Here is a 17,912-nt window from a genome sequence, read left to right as displayed (position 1 = left end):
ATGGAAGTGGAGGACAGTTATCACTTACTGAGCATCTATTATGTGCCATAGTTAACACCCATTTCACAGATGAGGCAACTGCGGTTCAGAGCTAGGATTTCAATCAGGGCTGTCTGACTCTGAAGCCAGGGTTCTCTCCTCACAGGCTCAGCCCTGCTCTTGGCTAGGACCACAGGTTAGTGGTGCACCCTGGCCTGGTGTCTGGAAAACGGGTAGATCCAAGGGGTCGATGGTTAGTGAGGGCATCAAGACCATAGTGAAAGAAAGAGGGAGGCTCCCTCCACCGGGAGGCTCACTGTCCACCACACCCCCAAATGCAGCCGGACACCCCTTTAGCGTCCTGGATCTGGAACAGAAACAGAGAGCAGGCCCTGCGGCCAAGAAAGGGGGCGGAGCAGCCATAGAAAGCGGATTCGGGCCACCACTCAGGGAGCCCAGGCGTCTGAGGGGACAATCGCTCCGTGCGCCAGGAGCCCCTGCTCTGGCTCCGCGTGGCACTTCCGATCCCCGGCCACAGGCAGCTGCACTCCCCAGCCGCGCGCCCCGCCCCCGGGCGCCCGGCGCCCCAGCTCCGACCCGCGCCCGGCCCCGCCCCGCCCGGTGTGCCCACCCCCGGCCCGCCCCGCTGCCCCCTCGCCCGGCTCCCGCGGAGTCCCGGAGCGTCACTGCGCGGGCGGGCTGACCGACCCACCGGCAGTTGGCACCGGGGGCGCTGGCGCGTCAGCGGCTCCGCTCTCCAGCCTGCAGCCTCGCGCTCCCGGAGCCAGCGGTCCAGGCGGCGGCGCCGCGCAGGGGACCCGGAACCGGCGGGAGGGAGGCTGCTAGGCGGGGAGGCGGCAGCGGCGGCGGCGGCGGGAGCCAGCCGGTGCTCCGACAGCCCGGGGCGCACCCTAGCCTCGCCGCCCTCAGCCTGGGACTTCGGGCTTGGGCGCTTGCCCAGCCCGCTTCTCAGCGCGGCCACATGGCTCCACTCCGCGAGCTGCTGTCTTGCCTGCTGCCTTTGCACTGTGCGCTTTGCGCCGCCGCGGGCAGCCGGACCCCAGGTGCGTGCGGGTTGGGCGCGCGGGGGCCCGTGGGGCCCGGGGTGCTCGCGGTCAGGGTGGCCCAAGGTTGCTCCAGTTACCCCGTCAGGGTTCCCGCGGGTGGGAGGCAGCGTGCACACTCTGGGCTGATCTGCTCTCTTTTCTTCCCCTGTGCCACAGCACTGTCCAGTGATTTCTCTCCATTTCTAGCACTAGAAGTAGACAGAGACCCCAGGAGAGAATTTGGGATCATCGAGTCTCTTCTTAGGAGCAGCGTGTCTGTCTCTTTGTCTCTCTGTGTTTCTTCTTTCCCCCCTTTCCCAGTTTGTTTCTCTGCCCTGTGTGTCTTTCTCGTTCAGTGTCTTCTCTGTCTCCAACTTGTGTGAGCATGGGTGCAAGGTGTGTGTGTGTGTGTGTGTGTGTGTGACTGTTACATACCCAGAATAAGGCTAACAGGTGATTGCCTCCTACTGCAGAGCGTACAGGGCAGTCATGCTCCTGCACAGAAACACACATCCTTCCACTGCCCCCAACCTAGCATTGTCAAACGCTGCGGACACAGGCCTCTTGCATACAGACCCGATACACTCCACTCCTGCCCTGCAGCATGGGGTACCCTCCTGGTGGCTCTGAACATGGGGAGGAGTCTCTGGTCATTTCCAGGCAGGGTGCCTCCTTTTCTGTGAGCCTTGTTCATGTGCCAGAGTGGGTCCCCTCTTGCAGCAGTCTTGGGGGTCCTCTGCTATAATGGGGATGAAACTAGAACTGTGGGCATGGGGAATTTTCAGGAAACACCACTTTCTATGTTTTATCAGTGACGTGAACTGGGGAGACGAGAGGTAGAGCTGTGTGGAAATGAAAATTCCTCCCAAACTCGCATTCATGAATCACCAGGCCTGGAAGCCAGGGGGCTGTCATTCCTGCCCAGCCTGGCTGGGCTCAAGGAGAGCTGTGTGAGGATGGGCCTGCTGGCATGTGGCCTGGAGCATGGGGCCATGACCTCACAGTTAATTCAGCCCAAGTGGGCAGGTCATCCCCTGTATATCCTTTTATTTTTGAAGATCTATATTTATCCGGTTTGGGGCTCGGCCATACAGAAATCTCAGCGGCCCCTGTCCTGCTTTAAAAAGTTTTCTTTCTAACCTTGGAAAAATAGAGAACTGGGCATTCCCTCCCTCCCCTCTGCAGCCCCACCTTCTCCTTGACACGCGCCCACGGTCCCCTGGGTTTCTAGGTGTGTTTGTTTTGCCAGCTGCGTTCTTGGAAGCTTGGGGAGGAGGGCCCTACCCCAGCCTGGGGTGGTGACTTCAGCACGCTGCGGAGTTTGGGCAGATCTGCCCTTCCCTTTATTTGCCCTGTTGGCTTTTGGGGAATTTTAGTCCTTTTCTGGGCAGAGCCCAAGGTTGGAAGTCTTGTCGCTAGTGACCAGGCTCTGTCTGGTATCATTTGCTTTCTTCTGCTAAGTTTAAAAAGGACCTGGGGGCTACAGGGAGTGATATTTGCACAAAGTACCTGCACATCCTTCATCCAAGTGTAGGAATCCTGGAGCTCAGGAAGCAATGGATGGAAAATGAGTGAACTCGGGCTAACGGGGCCATCTAAGGGTGACACTCAGGGTTCCTATCCCTCCCTGCCCTAGTGGGATTTCCGACTTCTCCTTACCTCTGCACTGACTGCATTGAAGTGACTCTTTGTTTATCTCCGACAGAGCTGCACCTCTCTGGAAAGCTCAGTGACTATGGTGTGACAGTGCCCTGCAGCACAGACTTTCGGGGACGCTTCCTCTCCCACGTGGTGTCTGGCCCAGCAGCAGCCTCTGCAGAGAGCATGGTAGTGGACACGCCACCCACACTACCACGACACTCCAGTCACCTCCGGGTGGCTCGCAGCCCTCTGCACACAGGAGGGACCCTGTGGCATGGCAGGGCGGGGCGCCACTCCCTCTACTTCAATGTCACTGTTTTCGGGAAGGAACTGCACCTGCGCCTGTGGCCCAATCGGAGGTTGATAGTGCCAGGAGCTTCAGTGGAGTGGCAGGAGGATTTTCGGGAGCTGTTCCGGCAGCCCTTACGGCAGGAGTGTGTGTACACTGGAGGTGTCACTGGAATGCCTGGGGCAGCTGTTGCCATCAGCAACTGTGACGGATTGGTAAGGGATGAGACTTTCATTAAGTTGCATCCTCCCCCTCCCGTGCCCCGCTCACGTGGTTTTGAGATTGCTATGGGCATGTTTTGCAGTCTGGGCCAAGGCAGGGGTGGTGCTGCCTTCCTGAGGGAGTACCGCCTGCCCCCACGGGCCACTAGGTTCACGCTCTGCCAGGTGTGAAGTGGCCGAGTTGGGATGGTGCCTTTATCATGCCCACCCCGTGGCTTTTTCTCCCGTCACCCTCCATGGACCCCCCTGGATCACAAGCTGTCTGGCTGGTATCTCTGAGTGTAGAGAAACACCGGGGTGAGGAAGCCAGGCTCTGGAGTCTGACTGCTGGGGTTGGAATTGTGGCTGAGCCGCTGCCTAGCTGTGAGGATTTGGATGAGTTCACCTCTCTGTGGTTCTTTCCCTTGTTTATTTTGCACACATTTACTGTTCTAGGTGCTGGGGGTACGGTGGTGCCTGAGGCAGACGTGGCTTCTGCTCTCCTGGAGCTGACCTGCGGGTGTTAAGGATGTGGCCCGCCTAACTGGGCAGTGCACTGGGGGCTGCCCCTGCCTGGCTCATGGTGCGGGCACAGTTAGTGGCTGCTATTATGTCCTATACCATTGTGATGTCATGTCCTTCCTCTTCTCCTCCCTGTCTCTCCTCCCAGAGCCAGCCTGCTCTTTCCTGGCTGCTCTGCGCGGCCCCTCTCCTAGGACCCTCACTGCTTCCACACTGCTTCCCAGAGTCTGGGGCGCCTCTGCTGGTTGGCTCCACATTGCAAACCAGAAAGCCATGGGGGGGAGCTGTCTTTCTTGCCCCCACTTGGGGCTGGCTCTCGTTCCCCTCGCTGCTCCTCCTCAGTGTGCAGGCCCTTGTGAGCTGGCACAGCAGCCCCAGGGTCCTGTTCGGCGGCTCTTCCCTGCCCCAGAGACACCAGATGTGAGCTGATGGGTCCCAGGAAGAGGCCTGCTTGCTCCTCTGCCCTCCAGCTTTGAGACCGGGAACATTTGAGATGGGGAGGGCTTGTGGGTTCCTTCCTCACTGACAGGGCGGGGAGCATTTGTCACCATCGTCCCATGTGTAGGAGAAGTCTTACCTGCTGATTTCGTGGCTGCCTCTGTCTAAACCAGCGCTTTCCACCTTTTATCATGATGTACCCCTAAATGTTTTAGACATTTCCCCCCTAATCATCAGTCCACCTCAGGATGAGGTGGGTATTTTTTGTTGTTGTCGTTTGTTTGTTTTGTTTTTTTAGAGGTGGATTTTCACTATGTTGCCCAGGCTGTAGTGCAGTGGCTATTCACAGGCACAAACACAAGGTACTGCAGACTTGAACTCCCGGCCTCCAGCCATCCTCCTGCCTCTGCATCCCAGGAGCTGGGGCTATAGGTGCATGTCACTGTGCCTGGCTTTCCTCACGCAATTTTAATACCACAGATATACTGAAGATCTGTTTATACACTGTATATCTATCTGGGCTTTATATGTTTTTACCTTCCCCAGAATCAATTTTCACCCCATTGAAGGTGATAGGGCCCTCATGGAGAGGGCTTATCTACATGGTAGTTGGTTTCATAGTTGAGCATGCGGTAGAATCACCTGAGCACCTTGTCAGGGGTGCAGAATCTGCCTCTCGGGGGAGGGACCAGGATCTGATCGACACCAAACTCTGCAGGTGAACTGATGCAAAAGTTCCTGAGAGCGGGCTTTGAGAAAGCAGATTGTCAGGGCAGCTGGGGGAGCCTAAGGCCTTGTCAGGTGTCCGGGCTAAGCCTCCGCTGCCAGCCCACTTTGGCTCTGTGGCTCTGTGCCACAGGGGCCCTTGGCCACTCCGCTGGCTAGAGCTATGCCATGGCCACAAGTTTTGGTTGAGAATCCCAAGTGACGTCAGAAATCATCCAGGGATACAGTATCCATGCAGATAGAGAGACAGAAAGTGCTGGTGCAAGCCAGCAGCTGAACTGAATTAGATGGTGAATTCCTTCTAAAGTCATCACACAGGTAGGCCGTAAGCTCCTCAGTGACAGGGCTAGGGCTCCTGCTTCTCTGACTGCCCCCCTGAAGTGAGGCACAGAGGAGATGCTTAATATATGCTGAGAACCTAAACTAAGGATGACCATCACTGACAACAAGTAACTCCCCACCCCCTTTGCATCCTGAAAACCTCCCTTGTCATTGAACCAGCTCAGCAGCCTGTTGACAAGTAGTGACTGACCGCTAGGTGCCACAGGGATCGGGGCCATGAAGGGCCCTGAGCTAGCACTCCTGAAGCACGAGCACATGGCTCCATGGTGTAGCGTATATGGTGACAAGTCATCATGCTCTGGTTTTGGGGGCTGGCAGATGGTGGAGGTGGGGCTGTTCAGTGGGGCTGGGGCTGGACATTCCTCAGAGGGTGTTGCTGATTTTCGGTGGCCTCTGAGTAAATGTTCTCCTTAGCAGTGTGACCTTGGGCAAGTCACCCCCCATTTCTTAGCTTTACTCTTCTCATTTGTCCAAAGAGGGGCTATGCTTGATGTTCCCTGGAAGATGGGAATCGATTCTGTGTGGCATTTGCTGAAGCGGGTTTGGGTCTCAGAGGCTGTCCAGGTATAGGCTTCGGGAGGCTTGCTCTGTAGCTGGTACAGAACTGAGGCTCCAGGAATTGACTTTCCTGGGTCCCCCGCCCCTTGGTGAGGGGCAGAAATGGACTTTACTGGGCTGAGCTTCAGGCTGGACCACAACATGTACCCTGGCTGTTTCCAGAGGCCAGTCCTCCAGTCCAGTATCTGGACGCCTCCCCCTCCAGGCCCTGGGAGTGGTACTCCCTGACTGCCTTCCACTGGGGCTGCCAGCACAGAGGTCACCCCAGGCTGGGATTCCTTGACTTTCTGCCCACTCCAGGAAACTGCTTTGTGTCCCATGACAGCAAGGGGCTGTGTCCCAGTGACCCAGCTGAGCTCACCTTTGGACTCAAAGGCCATGGTGTAGCATTTCTGATAAGATTGAAGGCTCAAGCCTGTAATCCCAGCACTTTGGGAGGCCGAGACAGGCGGATCACGAGGTCAGGAGATCGAGACCATCCTGGCTAACACGATGAAACCCCGTCTCTACTAAAAAATACAAAAAAAGAAAAAAAAACTAGCCGGGCGAGGTGGCGGGCGCCTGTAGTCCCAGCTACTCGGGAGGCTGAGGCAGGAGAATGGCGTAAACCCGGGAGGCGGAGCTTGCAGTGAGCTGAGGTCTGGCCACTGCACTCCAGCTCCGGCGACAGAGCGAGACTCCGTCTCAAAAAAAAAAAAAAAAAAAAAAAAAAGATTGAACTCTGTATCTGTACATGGTCTCTGGATTTTAATCCCATATTCTCTAACATCTCAAATGCCAAAGTCATTCATTTCAAAAAATATGTACTGAGTGCTGACCATGGACAAGGTCCACAGGGAGACCATAAAAAAAGAAAGTGACACAGATGATGACAGCAACAGTAACCAGTCCTTCCTGTGGCCCAGACACAGCATGCATGTGTGTATGTGCTTTTAGTAACTCCATCCATTTGTAGATGAGGAAACTGAGTCATAGGCGGAGATACGAAGAACAGATAGCTTCCATTAGCACAGGACTTTATAGTTTACAAAACTCTTTCGCTTCCTTCAATCTTCTGAAGTATGTTTGCAGATATTGTTATTACTCCTGCTTTGCAAAGAGTCAGGTCCCTGTCCTCGAGGAACTTGGGTGCCATGCAGGGGGAAACCTACCAGTAGTTTCAACATTCACCTGGTTTTCTAGAACACAGTGGGGATGGGTGCTCAGTAAATGAGAGTGATTGTTTTCTTTAATGTCAGAGAAGGTGACATTTGAACTGGGCTTTGAAGGATGAGTAGAAGTTTGCTGGGGCCAGAGGGTGGGGAGGGCCCCCTGGGCAGGGGGAAGAGCTTGAGCAGGCTAGCGATGGTTGGACAGAGGAAGGAGCACCATGTCAGGTGGGGCTGGGGAGTGGACACTAGAAGACACACTGGGCAGGGGGGCTTGGTCTCACCTTGAAGGAAGGGTAGGATGGAAGAGGGGGTGTGGGGCAGGGATGCGGCAGCTTGCTCTCTTGAAGAGGCTGGGCTGGGAGTTGAGAGATGTGGCTATGTGTTTCTGAGCAAGCTGGCCCCTTCTCTGGGCCTCAGTTGCCACCTTGGTGCATTAAGGAAGCTGGAATGAGTAAGCTCAGACCCATTCCAGCTCTGGCATTGGTATTTTGTGGCGTGGGGCTGACCTTGCTGGAGTTTGGAACCAGGACTCAGGCCCCTGTAAACCTGTAGTTGACGGCTCCCTCCTGCATTGTGGTTAATTCATGCCTAACAGTGGGGTATGGGATACTTCCTCTTACTTCCCACCCACTGTTCTGGAGGGCCTTCTGTGTGTCCTAGCTGTGGGAGGGGAAGGAGAAAGATTTAGGAATGAAAAAGCAGGGCCCTTGCCCTGGAGGACTTCGTAGGCTGATGGGGACCCAGATATAAAAGCAAACTTGAGAATCTGGTGAGAGGCAGCAGGAGAAGGACCCGTTTAGTTTGGTTAGGGCACCTAGGAAGGCTCCCCGGAGGAGGTAGCAATTGCTTAAGACTGTTCAGACATTGTAAACATGAAAGATAGTGCCAGGCTCCTGACCGGCAGAAAGAATGACCCAGCCAGTCCTGAGGATATTCAGGGGCAGGAAATAAGGGATGTGGGGGCGGGGCCTGGTCCTGCCTGCAAAGTGCTTCCTCTGGGGTTGAGTGCAGCGAGCTTGGGATGTTGTTAGACTTGAGAGTCCCAGACTGGGAATGTGTCCAGGTATCAGCAGTGACCTGATGGGCCACTCTTCAGAGCCACTAACACTCTGCACCTGGGAGGAACATGGGGTGGGGACCAGTTCTTTGTGGATCCTGGAGAAGTTGTGGCGTGCAAGGATGGGGTCGGCAGAGTGGGGTCCCTGCTTCTAAGCGGAGCTGCATGCTCACTCTGCCCATCTAGAATCCAGGCCACCAGCCTCCTGAAGGGTTGCTTCTCCTACGGCCCTCTCTGCCTCCCTAGGTCCTGGGGCCTGATGCCCTGTGACGGGGTGATGGGGGCTTGGCTGCACCGTGTTTCCCCCTTTGCCTTCAGTGCCTCTGTGAGTCAGGGCCTGGCGCGGAAGCAGCCACACGTGTAAGATTTGTCACCATCTGGTTCTGTTTTCCACTCTCTGCAGATCTTGCATTTTTGATGGGTTATACGGAGTAGACCCTGGCAGACGGCTTTGGGAGGGATGGGGGAGGCTGCATCCCAGCCCAGCTGCTCACCACTGAACACGTCACAGAAGCTCTTTGAGCACCTCCCTTTTGTCTTTAAAATGGGACTACAGTGTAATGTAGGGTGGGGCTGGGGGAGTTGAGAACTTCAGGGTAAGGGGCCTCTTTATGGGAGGCTGAAAATATTCCAAAATGATGGCAGTGGTTACACAATTCTGTGAATATACTAAAAACAATTACAATATGCACTTTAAGTGGGTGAATTATATGGTATGTTATATCTCAACAAACCTATTACTGGCTGGGTGCGGTGGCTCATGACTGTAATCCCAGCACTTTGGGAGGCTGAGGTGGGTGGATCACCTGAGGTCGGGAGTTTGAGACCAGCCTGGCCAACATGGAGAAACCCCGCCTCCACTAAAAATACAAAATTAGCCGGGTGTGGTGGGGATGTCTGTAACCCCAGCTACTCAGGAGGCTGAGGCGGGAGAATTGCTTGAGGCGGAGGTTGCAGTGAGCCAAGATTGCGCCATTGCACTCCAGCCTGGGCAACAAGAGTGAAACTCTGTCTCAAAAAAAATAAATAAATAAATAAATAAAATAAAATAAATAAACCTGTTACTAAAAGCACCTGGCCTATGGAAGGGCCCCATGAAAGGTGATGTTCGTAATTCCAAGGAAATAGTCTAGGTTGGGGGAAAGAGCAGGATGTGCTCACTACAGCTCAGACAGCTGTGAGACCTTGAGCGAGCGTCTTCATCTCGCTGTGCTTAAATTCCTCATCTGTAGGAAGGGCAGAGAAACAGCTGTCTATAGGGTTGTTCAGAGGACTAAATGAGATAACGCAAAGTGCAGGACGTGGTTTATGGCAGGGCCTTAAAAAAAGGATAAAAGTCTGCAACCTCCGCCTCCTGGGTTCAAGTGATTCTCCTGTCTCAGCCTCCTGAGCAGTTGGGACTACAGGCATGCACCACCGTGCCCAGCTAATTTTTTTATTTTTAGTACAGTCAGAGTTTCACCATGTTGGCCCCACTGGTCTCAAAATCCTGACCTCAGCCTCGGCTGATCCACCTGCCTTGGCCTCCCAAAGTGCTGGGATTACAGGCGTGAGCCACCGCACCTGGCCAATCATGATTACTTTGTAACAGTAACTATTAATAATGATAAATATTACAAATACCATCAGAGTCCCTTTACTGCAATGATATATAGATCACTGGTGTTATCCCCTTGGCCAGGTCCTGGGGATGCGGGGATGAAACTCAGCCCTCTGCCCCTGTACTCCAGGAGCCCACGGTTTAAAGGGGAGGCTGAACTGCGCAGTAGACAGTAAAAAGCAACACAGACCATACTAAGCTTCGGTGATTTGTGGGAATACAGGGAACCATAGTGCATACCAGGGGTGGCTTGGAGGTGAGTACTGAGAAGGAGGGGTGCTCAGGAAAGGCTTCCAGGGTAGGGGACATTTGGGCTGGGTTTTAAAGGATCAGTAGGAGTTTTCAAAGCCACGGAGTGAGAACTGTAGTCATTCTGGAGGGAAGGAAATGCTGTGTCTCTGCAGGATTCAGGAAATGGCAGGTCATTTCAGACCTCCATGGGAGATGGGGAGTGGTGAAAATGTAATTGGAAAATGTCAACCTCACCATGGAGCTTGGCCTTTTTCCTGCCATCATGGGGAGCCATGGAGGTTTGTAAACAGGAGTCACATCAGTGTTTGAGAAAGCCACTCATCCTTCCAGCTCGATGCTGGTGCACAGCAGACTTGTCTGTGGCTTTCTGGTCTCCTGTGCCAAACAGCTGTCCTTGCCCCGGGGGCTGCTCTTGACTGGCTGGATGAGTGAGTAGGCGTCCTGGGGGCGCCTTGGGAAGCCACAGTCGCCTCCACATTCCAGCTTGTTTTGGAGGTGTGGAGTGTGGAGGCTTGGAGTCTCACTGTGACCGACCCCCTCCCAGACACCCAGCAGGCTTGTCCCCTTACATCTTGACCTGCAGGCCTCCTGCCCTCACACGTGTGTGCCTAAAGACCCTGGGAGGGGCAGGGGGCACCAGAGCATTGTGTCTGATCCCACGTTGGTGCAGGCCTTGCTGCCTTGCTGACCTGCCTCTCTAGCCTTATGGGCTCCAGCTTACAGACTACTGTCTCCACCCCTGCCCTGCCCAGGCTGGCCTGCTCTTGCCTCACTTTTCAGCCCCCTGCCTTTGCTGTGCTGTTCACACCTTCCCTGTCCCCTCACTTGATGTATCGCCCATTTCAATTACCAGTTCCTAGAAATCAGAAACTGTGTTAAATGTGTGCATTTCCTGGAGCATTGAGCATAAGGCTGGGCCCCTGGGTTGGAGGGGCAGGAGGTGGAAATTTCAGATGCACCAGGAGTAAGTAGGTAACAGAAGAAAGAGAAGAGGACCAGGTAGTCATAGGAATGGTGGGATTATGGCAAACGGGAGAGGAGCTGCCCACTCCTGTGCCACTCTGATATTGTAAGAGTTTTGAGTATTTTAGGAGAAATGGGAAATATGGATTTTTAGGTTAACTTTACTTTTTAATAAGTGTTCTAATTCTTAAGCCATTGTATGAACCAAACCCAGCAAGGCGGTTAGCTGGAGGCCTTGGGTTGCTTGTGAGCTCAGCAGCACGTGCTGGGGTGAGTGTGACCCTGGAACCAGACCGCCTGGACTGAAATCTCAGCTCTGCCTGTTACATGCCGTGACCCTGGGCAGTTAGCTCACCTCTGTGTGGTTCGGTTTTCTCATCTGTAAAGTGGGGATCATAATAGTAATCACTTCATAGAGTTGTCATGTGTGTAAAGGACATAGTGCAGTCCCCCGTACACTCAGCTGTTGCTATTACATGGTGTGGATTACTGGTTGGTTGAGTCTACCAGGTCTGAGGGAATGGCAGCAGGAAAGAAGAAGTCAAGAGCACCCCATTTACCATCCTGCCGAACACAGTGAAACCCCGTTTCTACTAAAAATACAAAAACATTAGCCGGGCATGGTAGCAGGTGCCTGTAGTCCCAGCTCTCGGGAGGCTGAGGTAGGAGAATGGTGTGAACCCAGGAGGCAGAGCTTGCAATGAGCCAAGATCAGGCCACTGCACTCCAGCCTGGGCGACAGAGCGAGACTCCATCTCCAAAAAAAAAAAAAGAAAAAAAAAGAGCATCCCGTTTTCTGGCTTCCACTCCCAGAGGTGTCTCTGAGTTTTCAGTGGGGCACACACTGAAGTGGGGGGCTGGTCCTGGCCTCAAGCCTGTTAGTTTTCTCAGGGTGCACCTTGCTTCTCCCTCAGTTTGCTGCTGGCCCTGAACATTTCCACTTGTAGTTCCCAGAGGCGCAGGGCAGGGTGTGGTCACCTGTGTGTCCTCGTGACCCAGCACCGGGTCTGCTGGACAACCGTCTGGGTGAGGAGGCATAAACTCCTGTTTTTGTGTTTTTAACCCCAGTTAGATGAGGGGACAGCATCTGTCATCCTCTCCGTGGCTGTCTGGCCATCTGCTCCTAGGCCAGAGGTGGTGACCGCTGAGGCACGCACACTGCCATTTGCCCTCCTGTGCCCTGGCAGGCCCTGCAGGCCTGCTATGGCACGCTGTCCCCGGGCCTCAGACCCCCCTGCACGTGTTCACGCAGTCACTCTCCGCAGTCACTCTCCGCGGGCCTCAGATCCGTCTGCACGTGCTCATGCAGTCACTTTCCTCGGGCCTCAGATCCCCCTGCACGTGCTCACGCAGTCACTCTCCATGGTCACTCTCTGCAGGCCTCAGATCCCCCTGCACGTGCTCACGCAGTCACTCTCCGTGGGCCTACCGGGCGTGCAGGGGAAACCCATTTACCTCCCCGCCCTCAGCACTGCCTTCGTGAGCAAGTCTCTGTCTTCAGGGTGCACACCCTCTCTGAGAGTGCGAGCTGGTTTCTCATGTTTGCCACTTAGATAACCCAGTTTACTGGGAAATACTGGTTACCTCTTGGCAATTTGTGTTTGCAGCACACAAAACAAGAAAGGGACTCTTTGGAGAGAAAGGGGGCTTTTCCTGACCCGCCTGCCAGGGTGACTGTGGGTCTTCAGTGTGGAGAGAGGAAGTCACTGCTTCCTGATGGTGGCAATGTGAGGGCCTGGAGGACACAGAAGGACTGCGGTATGCATGGGAGTGTCTTGACCCCAGCCAAATCTCAGGAGGCGGGCAGCACAGGCTCTCCTGGGGAAAGAGGCAGGGTGGGGAAACTGAGTAACTATCAGTTCTCATTCTTGTGTAACAAACCAGTCTAAAACTTGGAACTGAAAACAACATTATGTCCTTCCTCATAACTCTGTGGGTGGGCTGGGAGGTTCCTCCCCTGCCTGCTCCCAGCCCTGTTCACTTGGCTGTGCTCCGCTGAAGGGTGAGCTGGGCTGGAAGGCCCAAGCTGGCTTCTTTTACATGACCAACATAGTGCTGGCTGTTGGCCGGGTGGCCTCAGTTCTCTCTGTGGTCAGTCATCCTCCAGTAGGCAGTCTCAGGGTAGCATTCCAAGAGGGGGAAGGTGGAAGCTGGAAAACCCCTTGAGGCCTAGCCTTGGGAGTTGCATGTATTAGTTCATTCTTGCGCTGCTATAAAGAAATAACTGGGGCCGGGCGAGGTGGCTCACGCCTGTAATCCCAGCACTTTGGGAGTCCGAGGCGGGTGGATCACGAGGTCAGGAGATCGAGACCATCCTGGCTAACACAGTGAAACCCCGTCTCTACTAAAAATACAAAAAATTAGCTGGGCATGGTGGCGGGCACCTGTAGTCCCAGCTGCTCGGGAGGCTAAGGCAGGAGAATGGTGTGAACCTGGGAGGCGGAGCTTGCAGTGAGCCGAGATCTCACCACTGCACTCCAGCCTGGGCGACAAAGCGAGACTCCGTCTCAAAAAAAAAAAAAAAAAAAAAAAAAGAAATAACTGGGGCTGGGTAATTTAGAAAGAAAAAAGGTTTAATCAGCTCACAGTTCTGCAGGTTGTACAGGAAGCGTAGCGGCTTCCGCTTCTGAGGAGGCCTCAGGAAGCTTCTAATCACAGCAGAAGGCAAAGGGGAGCGAAGTATCTCACATGGTGGGAGGAAGACAGAAAGGAGGGGGATGCTACACACTTTTAAACAACCAGATCTCACTCACTGTCACAGTAACAGCCAAGAAGATGGTGCTAAACCATTCATGGGAAACTGACTCTGTGATTCAGTCACCCCCTAGCAGGCCCCACCTCCAACATTAGGGATTACAATTTGAAATGAGATTTGGTGGGGACACAGATCCAAACCATATCGTGGCACAAGGTCACTTCTGCACATTCTGCTGGTCAGTGCAAGCCATAAAGCTGGACAAAATTTTCCAAGAGTGGGGAAATGGACCCTTCCATTTGAGGGAAGGAGTGGTAAAGTCTCATTGTAAAAAGACTGTGTACAGAAACAAGAGGACTGAATGCAGCCATCTTTGCAAACATTCTTCCACGTTGCTCCTAGGCAAGTGATTTGACATCTCTAAGCCTCGGTTTATGTATCTGTAAAATGGGTGTCCCTACCTCATAGTTTTGCGGGTTAGAAATTATGCACTTAAAGTGCTGCCACAGTGCCTGGAACAATAAAAGTTAGCATTTCTTCTTCTTATTGCTGATGTCTTAGGATAAATAAGGAAACTGAGGCAGGATCCACAGCAGGCGTGTCTCTAGCTCTCTGGGCGCCCATGCCAGGGCTCTTCCCCCTGCTTTCCAGAGGCCCCCTCCTGTCTGGGCTGCTGTCTGTCTGAGTGGAGGCCCAGGGCCTGGGTCCTGGGTCCTGGGTGGTTTTCCAGTCCTCCAGCCAGTCTGATCTTGCAGTTTTACCTCCCTTGTCTCCTCATGACCATGCCTCACTGTCTGCCTTGGATTAATAACTTATTTATGATATGGAATAAAAGCCAGACATCACCTCACTGCGGCTCCTCCAGAGCAGAGCTGGCCTCCCATTCCAGCAAGGGCTGGTTTTATTTTTCTTCCTCTGTGTCTTCAGGCACTGGCTGGGGGGAAGGCAGCTGGGGGCTGTTCAGCAGGCTGGTGAGAGTGATGGCTGTGCTTGCCTCTGCATCTGCCTCCCAGCCCCAGGGTGGTACAGGCCCAGGGTGGGCTCTCAGTGAGGGTCCAGGAGATTCCACATTCCCAGGCACTGCAATGGAAAGTTCCCAAACCATCCACCAGGCCCAGCATTCCATTTTCAGCATGTGGGTCTTGCCCTGCTTTCAAAGCCCTAAAAACAACAACAGTGATAATATTTACCTGCTGCTTCATCCTTAGCAACACTAAGGAGGTCCCTGTCAACATAAGCTCAGGCGCTTGCAGATACCCTTGTGTTATGAAAACCTACATGGATCCCAGCTCAGCGTAATTTCCACCATTCACCCTGACTTTGGCCTGAGTTGGAGACAGCTGTGGCTGGAAGAGGCTTTGGGGGCTTCTAGCTCCCTCTTCATTTTCCAGCAGAGAAAGCTGAGGCTCAAGTTGGGGAGGAGATCCAGGGTCATGGAGTAGCAGGTGAGTGTCAGGTGTCAGGGCGCACAAGGACCAAGGTTCCTTCCTCCCAGGCAATGTTCCTCCCGCAGTTCCAGGCAGCCTCTCCTGTCAGTGGAAAGACCAAGTGTATGTGAACAGAGCCTCAAGGTCGTAAACTGTGTGCTGTTCCCTGATACGATAGCTGTGGCAACAGCTTCAGCATGATGAATGCTAAAAGTGATTGGTCTAATGGTGGTGGGGGGTGAAGGGGCCGGGGGTACTGCGTAGAGGTGTTTATGAGGCTCCCACTGTGACGGGGAGGGCTGCTCAACTTCTCATGTCATTGTCTTCCCTGAAACTGGGAGGCCAACTAAGAAAAACAGATGTCAATGGCCCAGTTAGTGGGATTTGATGCTCGAATGGAACCTTCTGGTGTTTCTCAGACTCAAGCCACCAGTGCTGCTGTTTTATCCATTTTCAACATATTGGAGGGGGAGAGGGCTGCTGTTATGTACACATTACTCGTCATGGAACATTTAAAAACCCTGCAGTCTAATTTTCTTCTGCTTTCAGTAACATGGCTGATGGGGCAGTAGAACAGGCCCCTTTTTAGAGAAATGTCTGGAGGTGAGATCGTTTGTTAGGACCAGGTTGGTCTGAATGCAAACTCTGTTCCCAACGGGTGGCTGAAGGCCTTTGTCAGCCTTTGCTTTTAAGCCAGCCACATATTTACACCTTTGGTCTGTCCAGAAACAGCCTGTCACTTTCCCCTCCAAGCCACACTCACCCCGCAGGCAGAGGTTCACATCCACCCCTCAAGGCTGGCAGGGGTCCACACTCAGAGTTAGCTCCTCCAGTCCGAAGAGGCCTGTGTTCCACAGCCTGGCCTACTGCTGGCCTGGGTGCATCGTGCCTTTGAGATGTTGTCACTTCATAATTCATAGTCCCTGCATAGGGAGATGCTAGGTAAAATATGCCGTCCCCTAATCCACGGCCACAATTTTGGGGAGGTGGACCTCTCACAAGGGTGGTATGCCCAAGGGAGTTTGTTTTAAGGCCTGACCCAAAGGATGCTTGTTTAGCATGGTTTCATTCCAGAGTCAGCTGCACAGCATCAACCGGTTCATCCCCCTGAAGCTCACGTCTGGAAGAGGGAAAGAGATACTGGGACAGGGACAGAGCACCTGCCAAGAGCCGCTGCCACGGAGCACAGAGGAGGGAGCAGTGATGGGGTGGCCTTTGAGCTGAGTGAAAGGGGCATTCCCAGTGGGGCGCACAGCAGGGGTGAAGGCACGGAGGCCCGTGGGAACCGTGGCTCTGGTACAGAACCGGTCCTGTGTGGCTCCAGTGTGGGGATTTCTGTTGCTGGTAATTCTAAAAGGGAAACAAACACAGCATAATAAGAATAACCACCACTGGGGCGGTGTGAGCCACCTCCTGTCTCTCCCAGATGATGGCATTCGCTTCCCTGCACTCCCTTGCCCCTGCAGTCTGTTCGCCAACAGCGGCCCGGGCACTCCTGTTACAATCCGAGTCCTCCATGGTTCGCGGCACTCCTCAGGGAGAAGCCAACCAGTCCCCGGGCCGCCATTGCTCCTCCTCACTGCCCTCCCTGAAGGGAACATTCCTCCCCAGGGACTGCCAGGGCCTGCCCCTCAGACCCCTCAGGCTTTCACTCGAATGTCAACTTCGGACGTCCTCCCTGGCAACCGTATTCACAGTTTCAAGCTCCAATCCTTTCTCTTCTCCATGGCTCCTTCCACTTGCTATGTCACATATTTCTAGTTATTTATCGCCTGTCTCCACCCTGCTATAGAACGTTAGCTCCATGCAAAGAGGAATTTTTGTCTGTATCCCCAGCACCTAGATCAGGGGCTTCTCAGTCACCATCTGATGAATGAATGAGTGAATATGTGCTATTGCAGGCAATGGTTTAGGAGAAGCAAGTTACAGAGACATAGGTGAACATGCGAAGGGAGGGGGTCTGGAGAGGGGGTCTGGTGGCTGCAGTGTGGGCATTTGTGCTGCTAGTGCCTGGCAGGTGAACTGTCAGAGTGGGGCCAAATCTGGAACCTGTGCTAGTGGTGCTGGTCCCTGGGCAGGGTTAAGTACAGGACCGTACCACCTGTCTGGGGTCTTCTGGCCAATTGTGCTTCATCTGCTCCTTCCACCCTTTGCAGAGGAGACTGGCCAGTGATACCTGGAGGATCATTGTGTCATTAGGAGTCACTCGTGGGGCTAGAGCTAGCCTGGCATTCTCCTGTGCTCACCTACATTCCGGAGGGAACCTGTCTCTCGGCCACTGCCAAGCCCCTCATCAGTGGCTCATTACAGACCAGGCTGAGTATCAGATGCAGTGATAAACATTTATGTGCACGGTCTCACGTGGCAGACATGGTTTAAAACTAGTCAGCGACGCCCTGGGCCAGGCTGCTGTAGGGTTCATTCAGAGGGGAGGCCTCGCTGGGACAGTGACCTGTCGGGCCCTCTCTTGGGCCTGCTTTCCACTGCCAAGGGTGTAGCACCTTTCCTGGTGCTGCTCACCATCAGTTGGTGTGCGTCTGAGCAGCAGGGTTCAAACTGTAAGGCCTCCACGCAGGGTGCTGTTCCTCCACTCAGGGCCTGGCAGCCACACCGCCTGCTGGCACTTGAGGGCTGCTTCCTGTCTCCTCATCCCGGAGCCATGGCTGCTGCCAGCACTCAGGGCCAAGCAGTGGCCAGGCAGAGCTCCTTTGCCGAGCTTGGTGGGCTATGGTGGTGACAGAGAGGGAAGCCTCAGAGCCGTGTGGCTCCTGGGCACTGGGGAATGGAATCTGAGGGTGGCTGCCGGCCTGGCAAGGTCTACTCTGAGTCTGGATGGGCTCCAGAGTGAGGGGTTTGCAGCAGAAGGCAGTCTCTGAGCACCTACAGGTCCTGCCTCTGGGCCAGGACATCTGCCGGTTGGCAAGGGAAGAGGAGTAGAAATAAAAAGTGACCACTCCTCCTTTAAGAACTTCAAGCTTTTGGTTGGGCACGGTGGCTCACGCCTGTAATCCTAGCACTTTGGGAGG

General features: G+C 54.2%; 1 protein-coding gene across 2 annotated transcripts in view; it reads left to right on the top strand.

Moving 5' to 3' along the window:
- Positions 1–664: 664 nt before the first annotated feature.
- Positions 665–17,912, top strand: part of ADAMTS14 (ADAM metallopeptidase with thrombospondin type 1 motif 14) — an 87,899-nt gene continuing 70,651 nt past the window's right edge. For both annotated transcript variants that reach the window (XM_025396975.1, XM_025396973.1), the window contains exons 1-2: positions 665–1,043; positions 2,731–3,170. In XM_025396975.1, coding sequence (XP_025252760.1) covers positions 962–1,043; positions 2,731–3,170 — 522 coding nt within the window. In that variant the 5' untranslated portion in view covers positions 665–961. The remainder of the gene's footprint in view (positions 1,044–2,730; positions 3,171–17,912) is intronic.

The sequence above is a fragment of the Theropithecus gelada genome, chromosome 9 (assembly GCF_003255815.1).
Source record: "Theropithecus gelada isolate Dixy chromosome 9, Tgel_1.0, whole genome shotgun sequence".
Classification (NCBI taxonomy): Eukaryota; Metazoa; Chordata; class Mammalia; order Primates; family Cercopithecidae; genus Theropithecus; species Theropithecus gelada.
The sequence above is the reverse complement of the archived record's forward strand: the minus strand, read 5'-3'. Positions and strand labels throughout refer to the sequence as shown.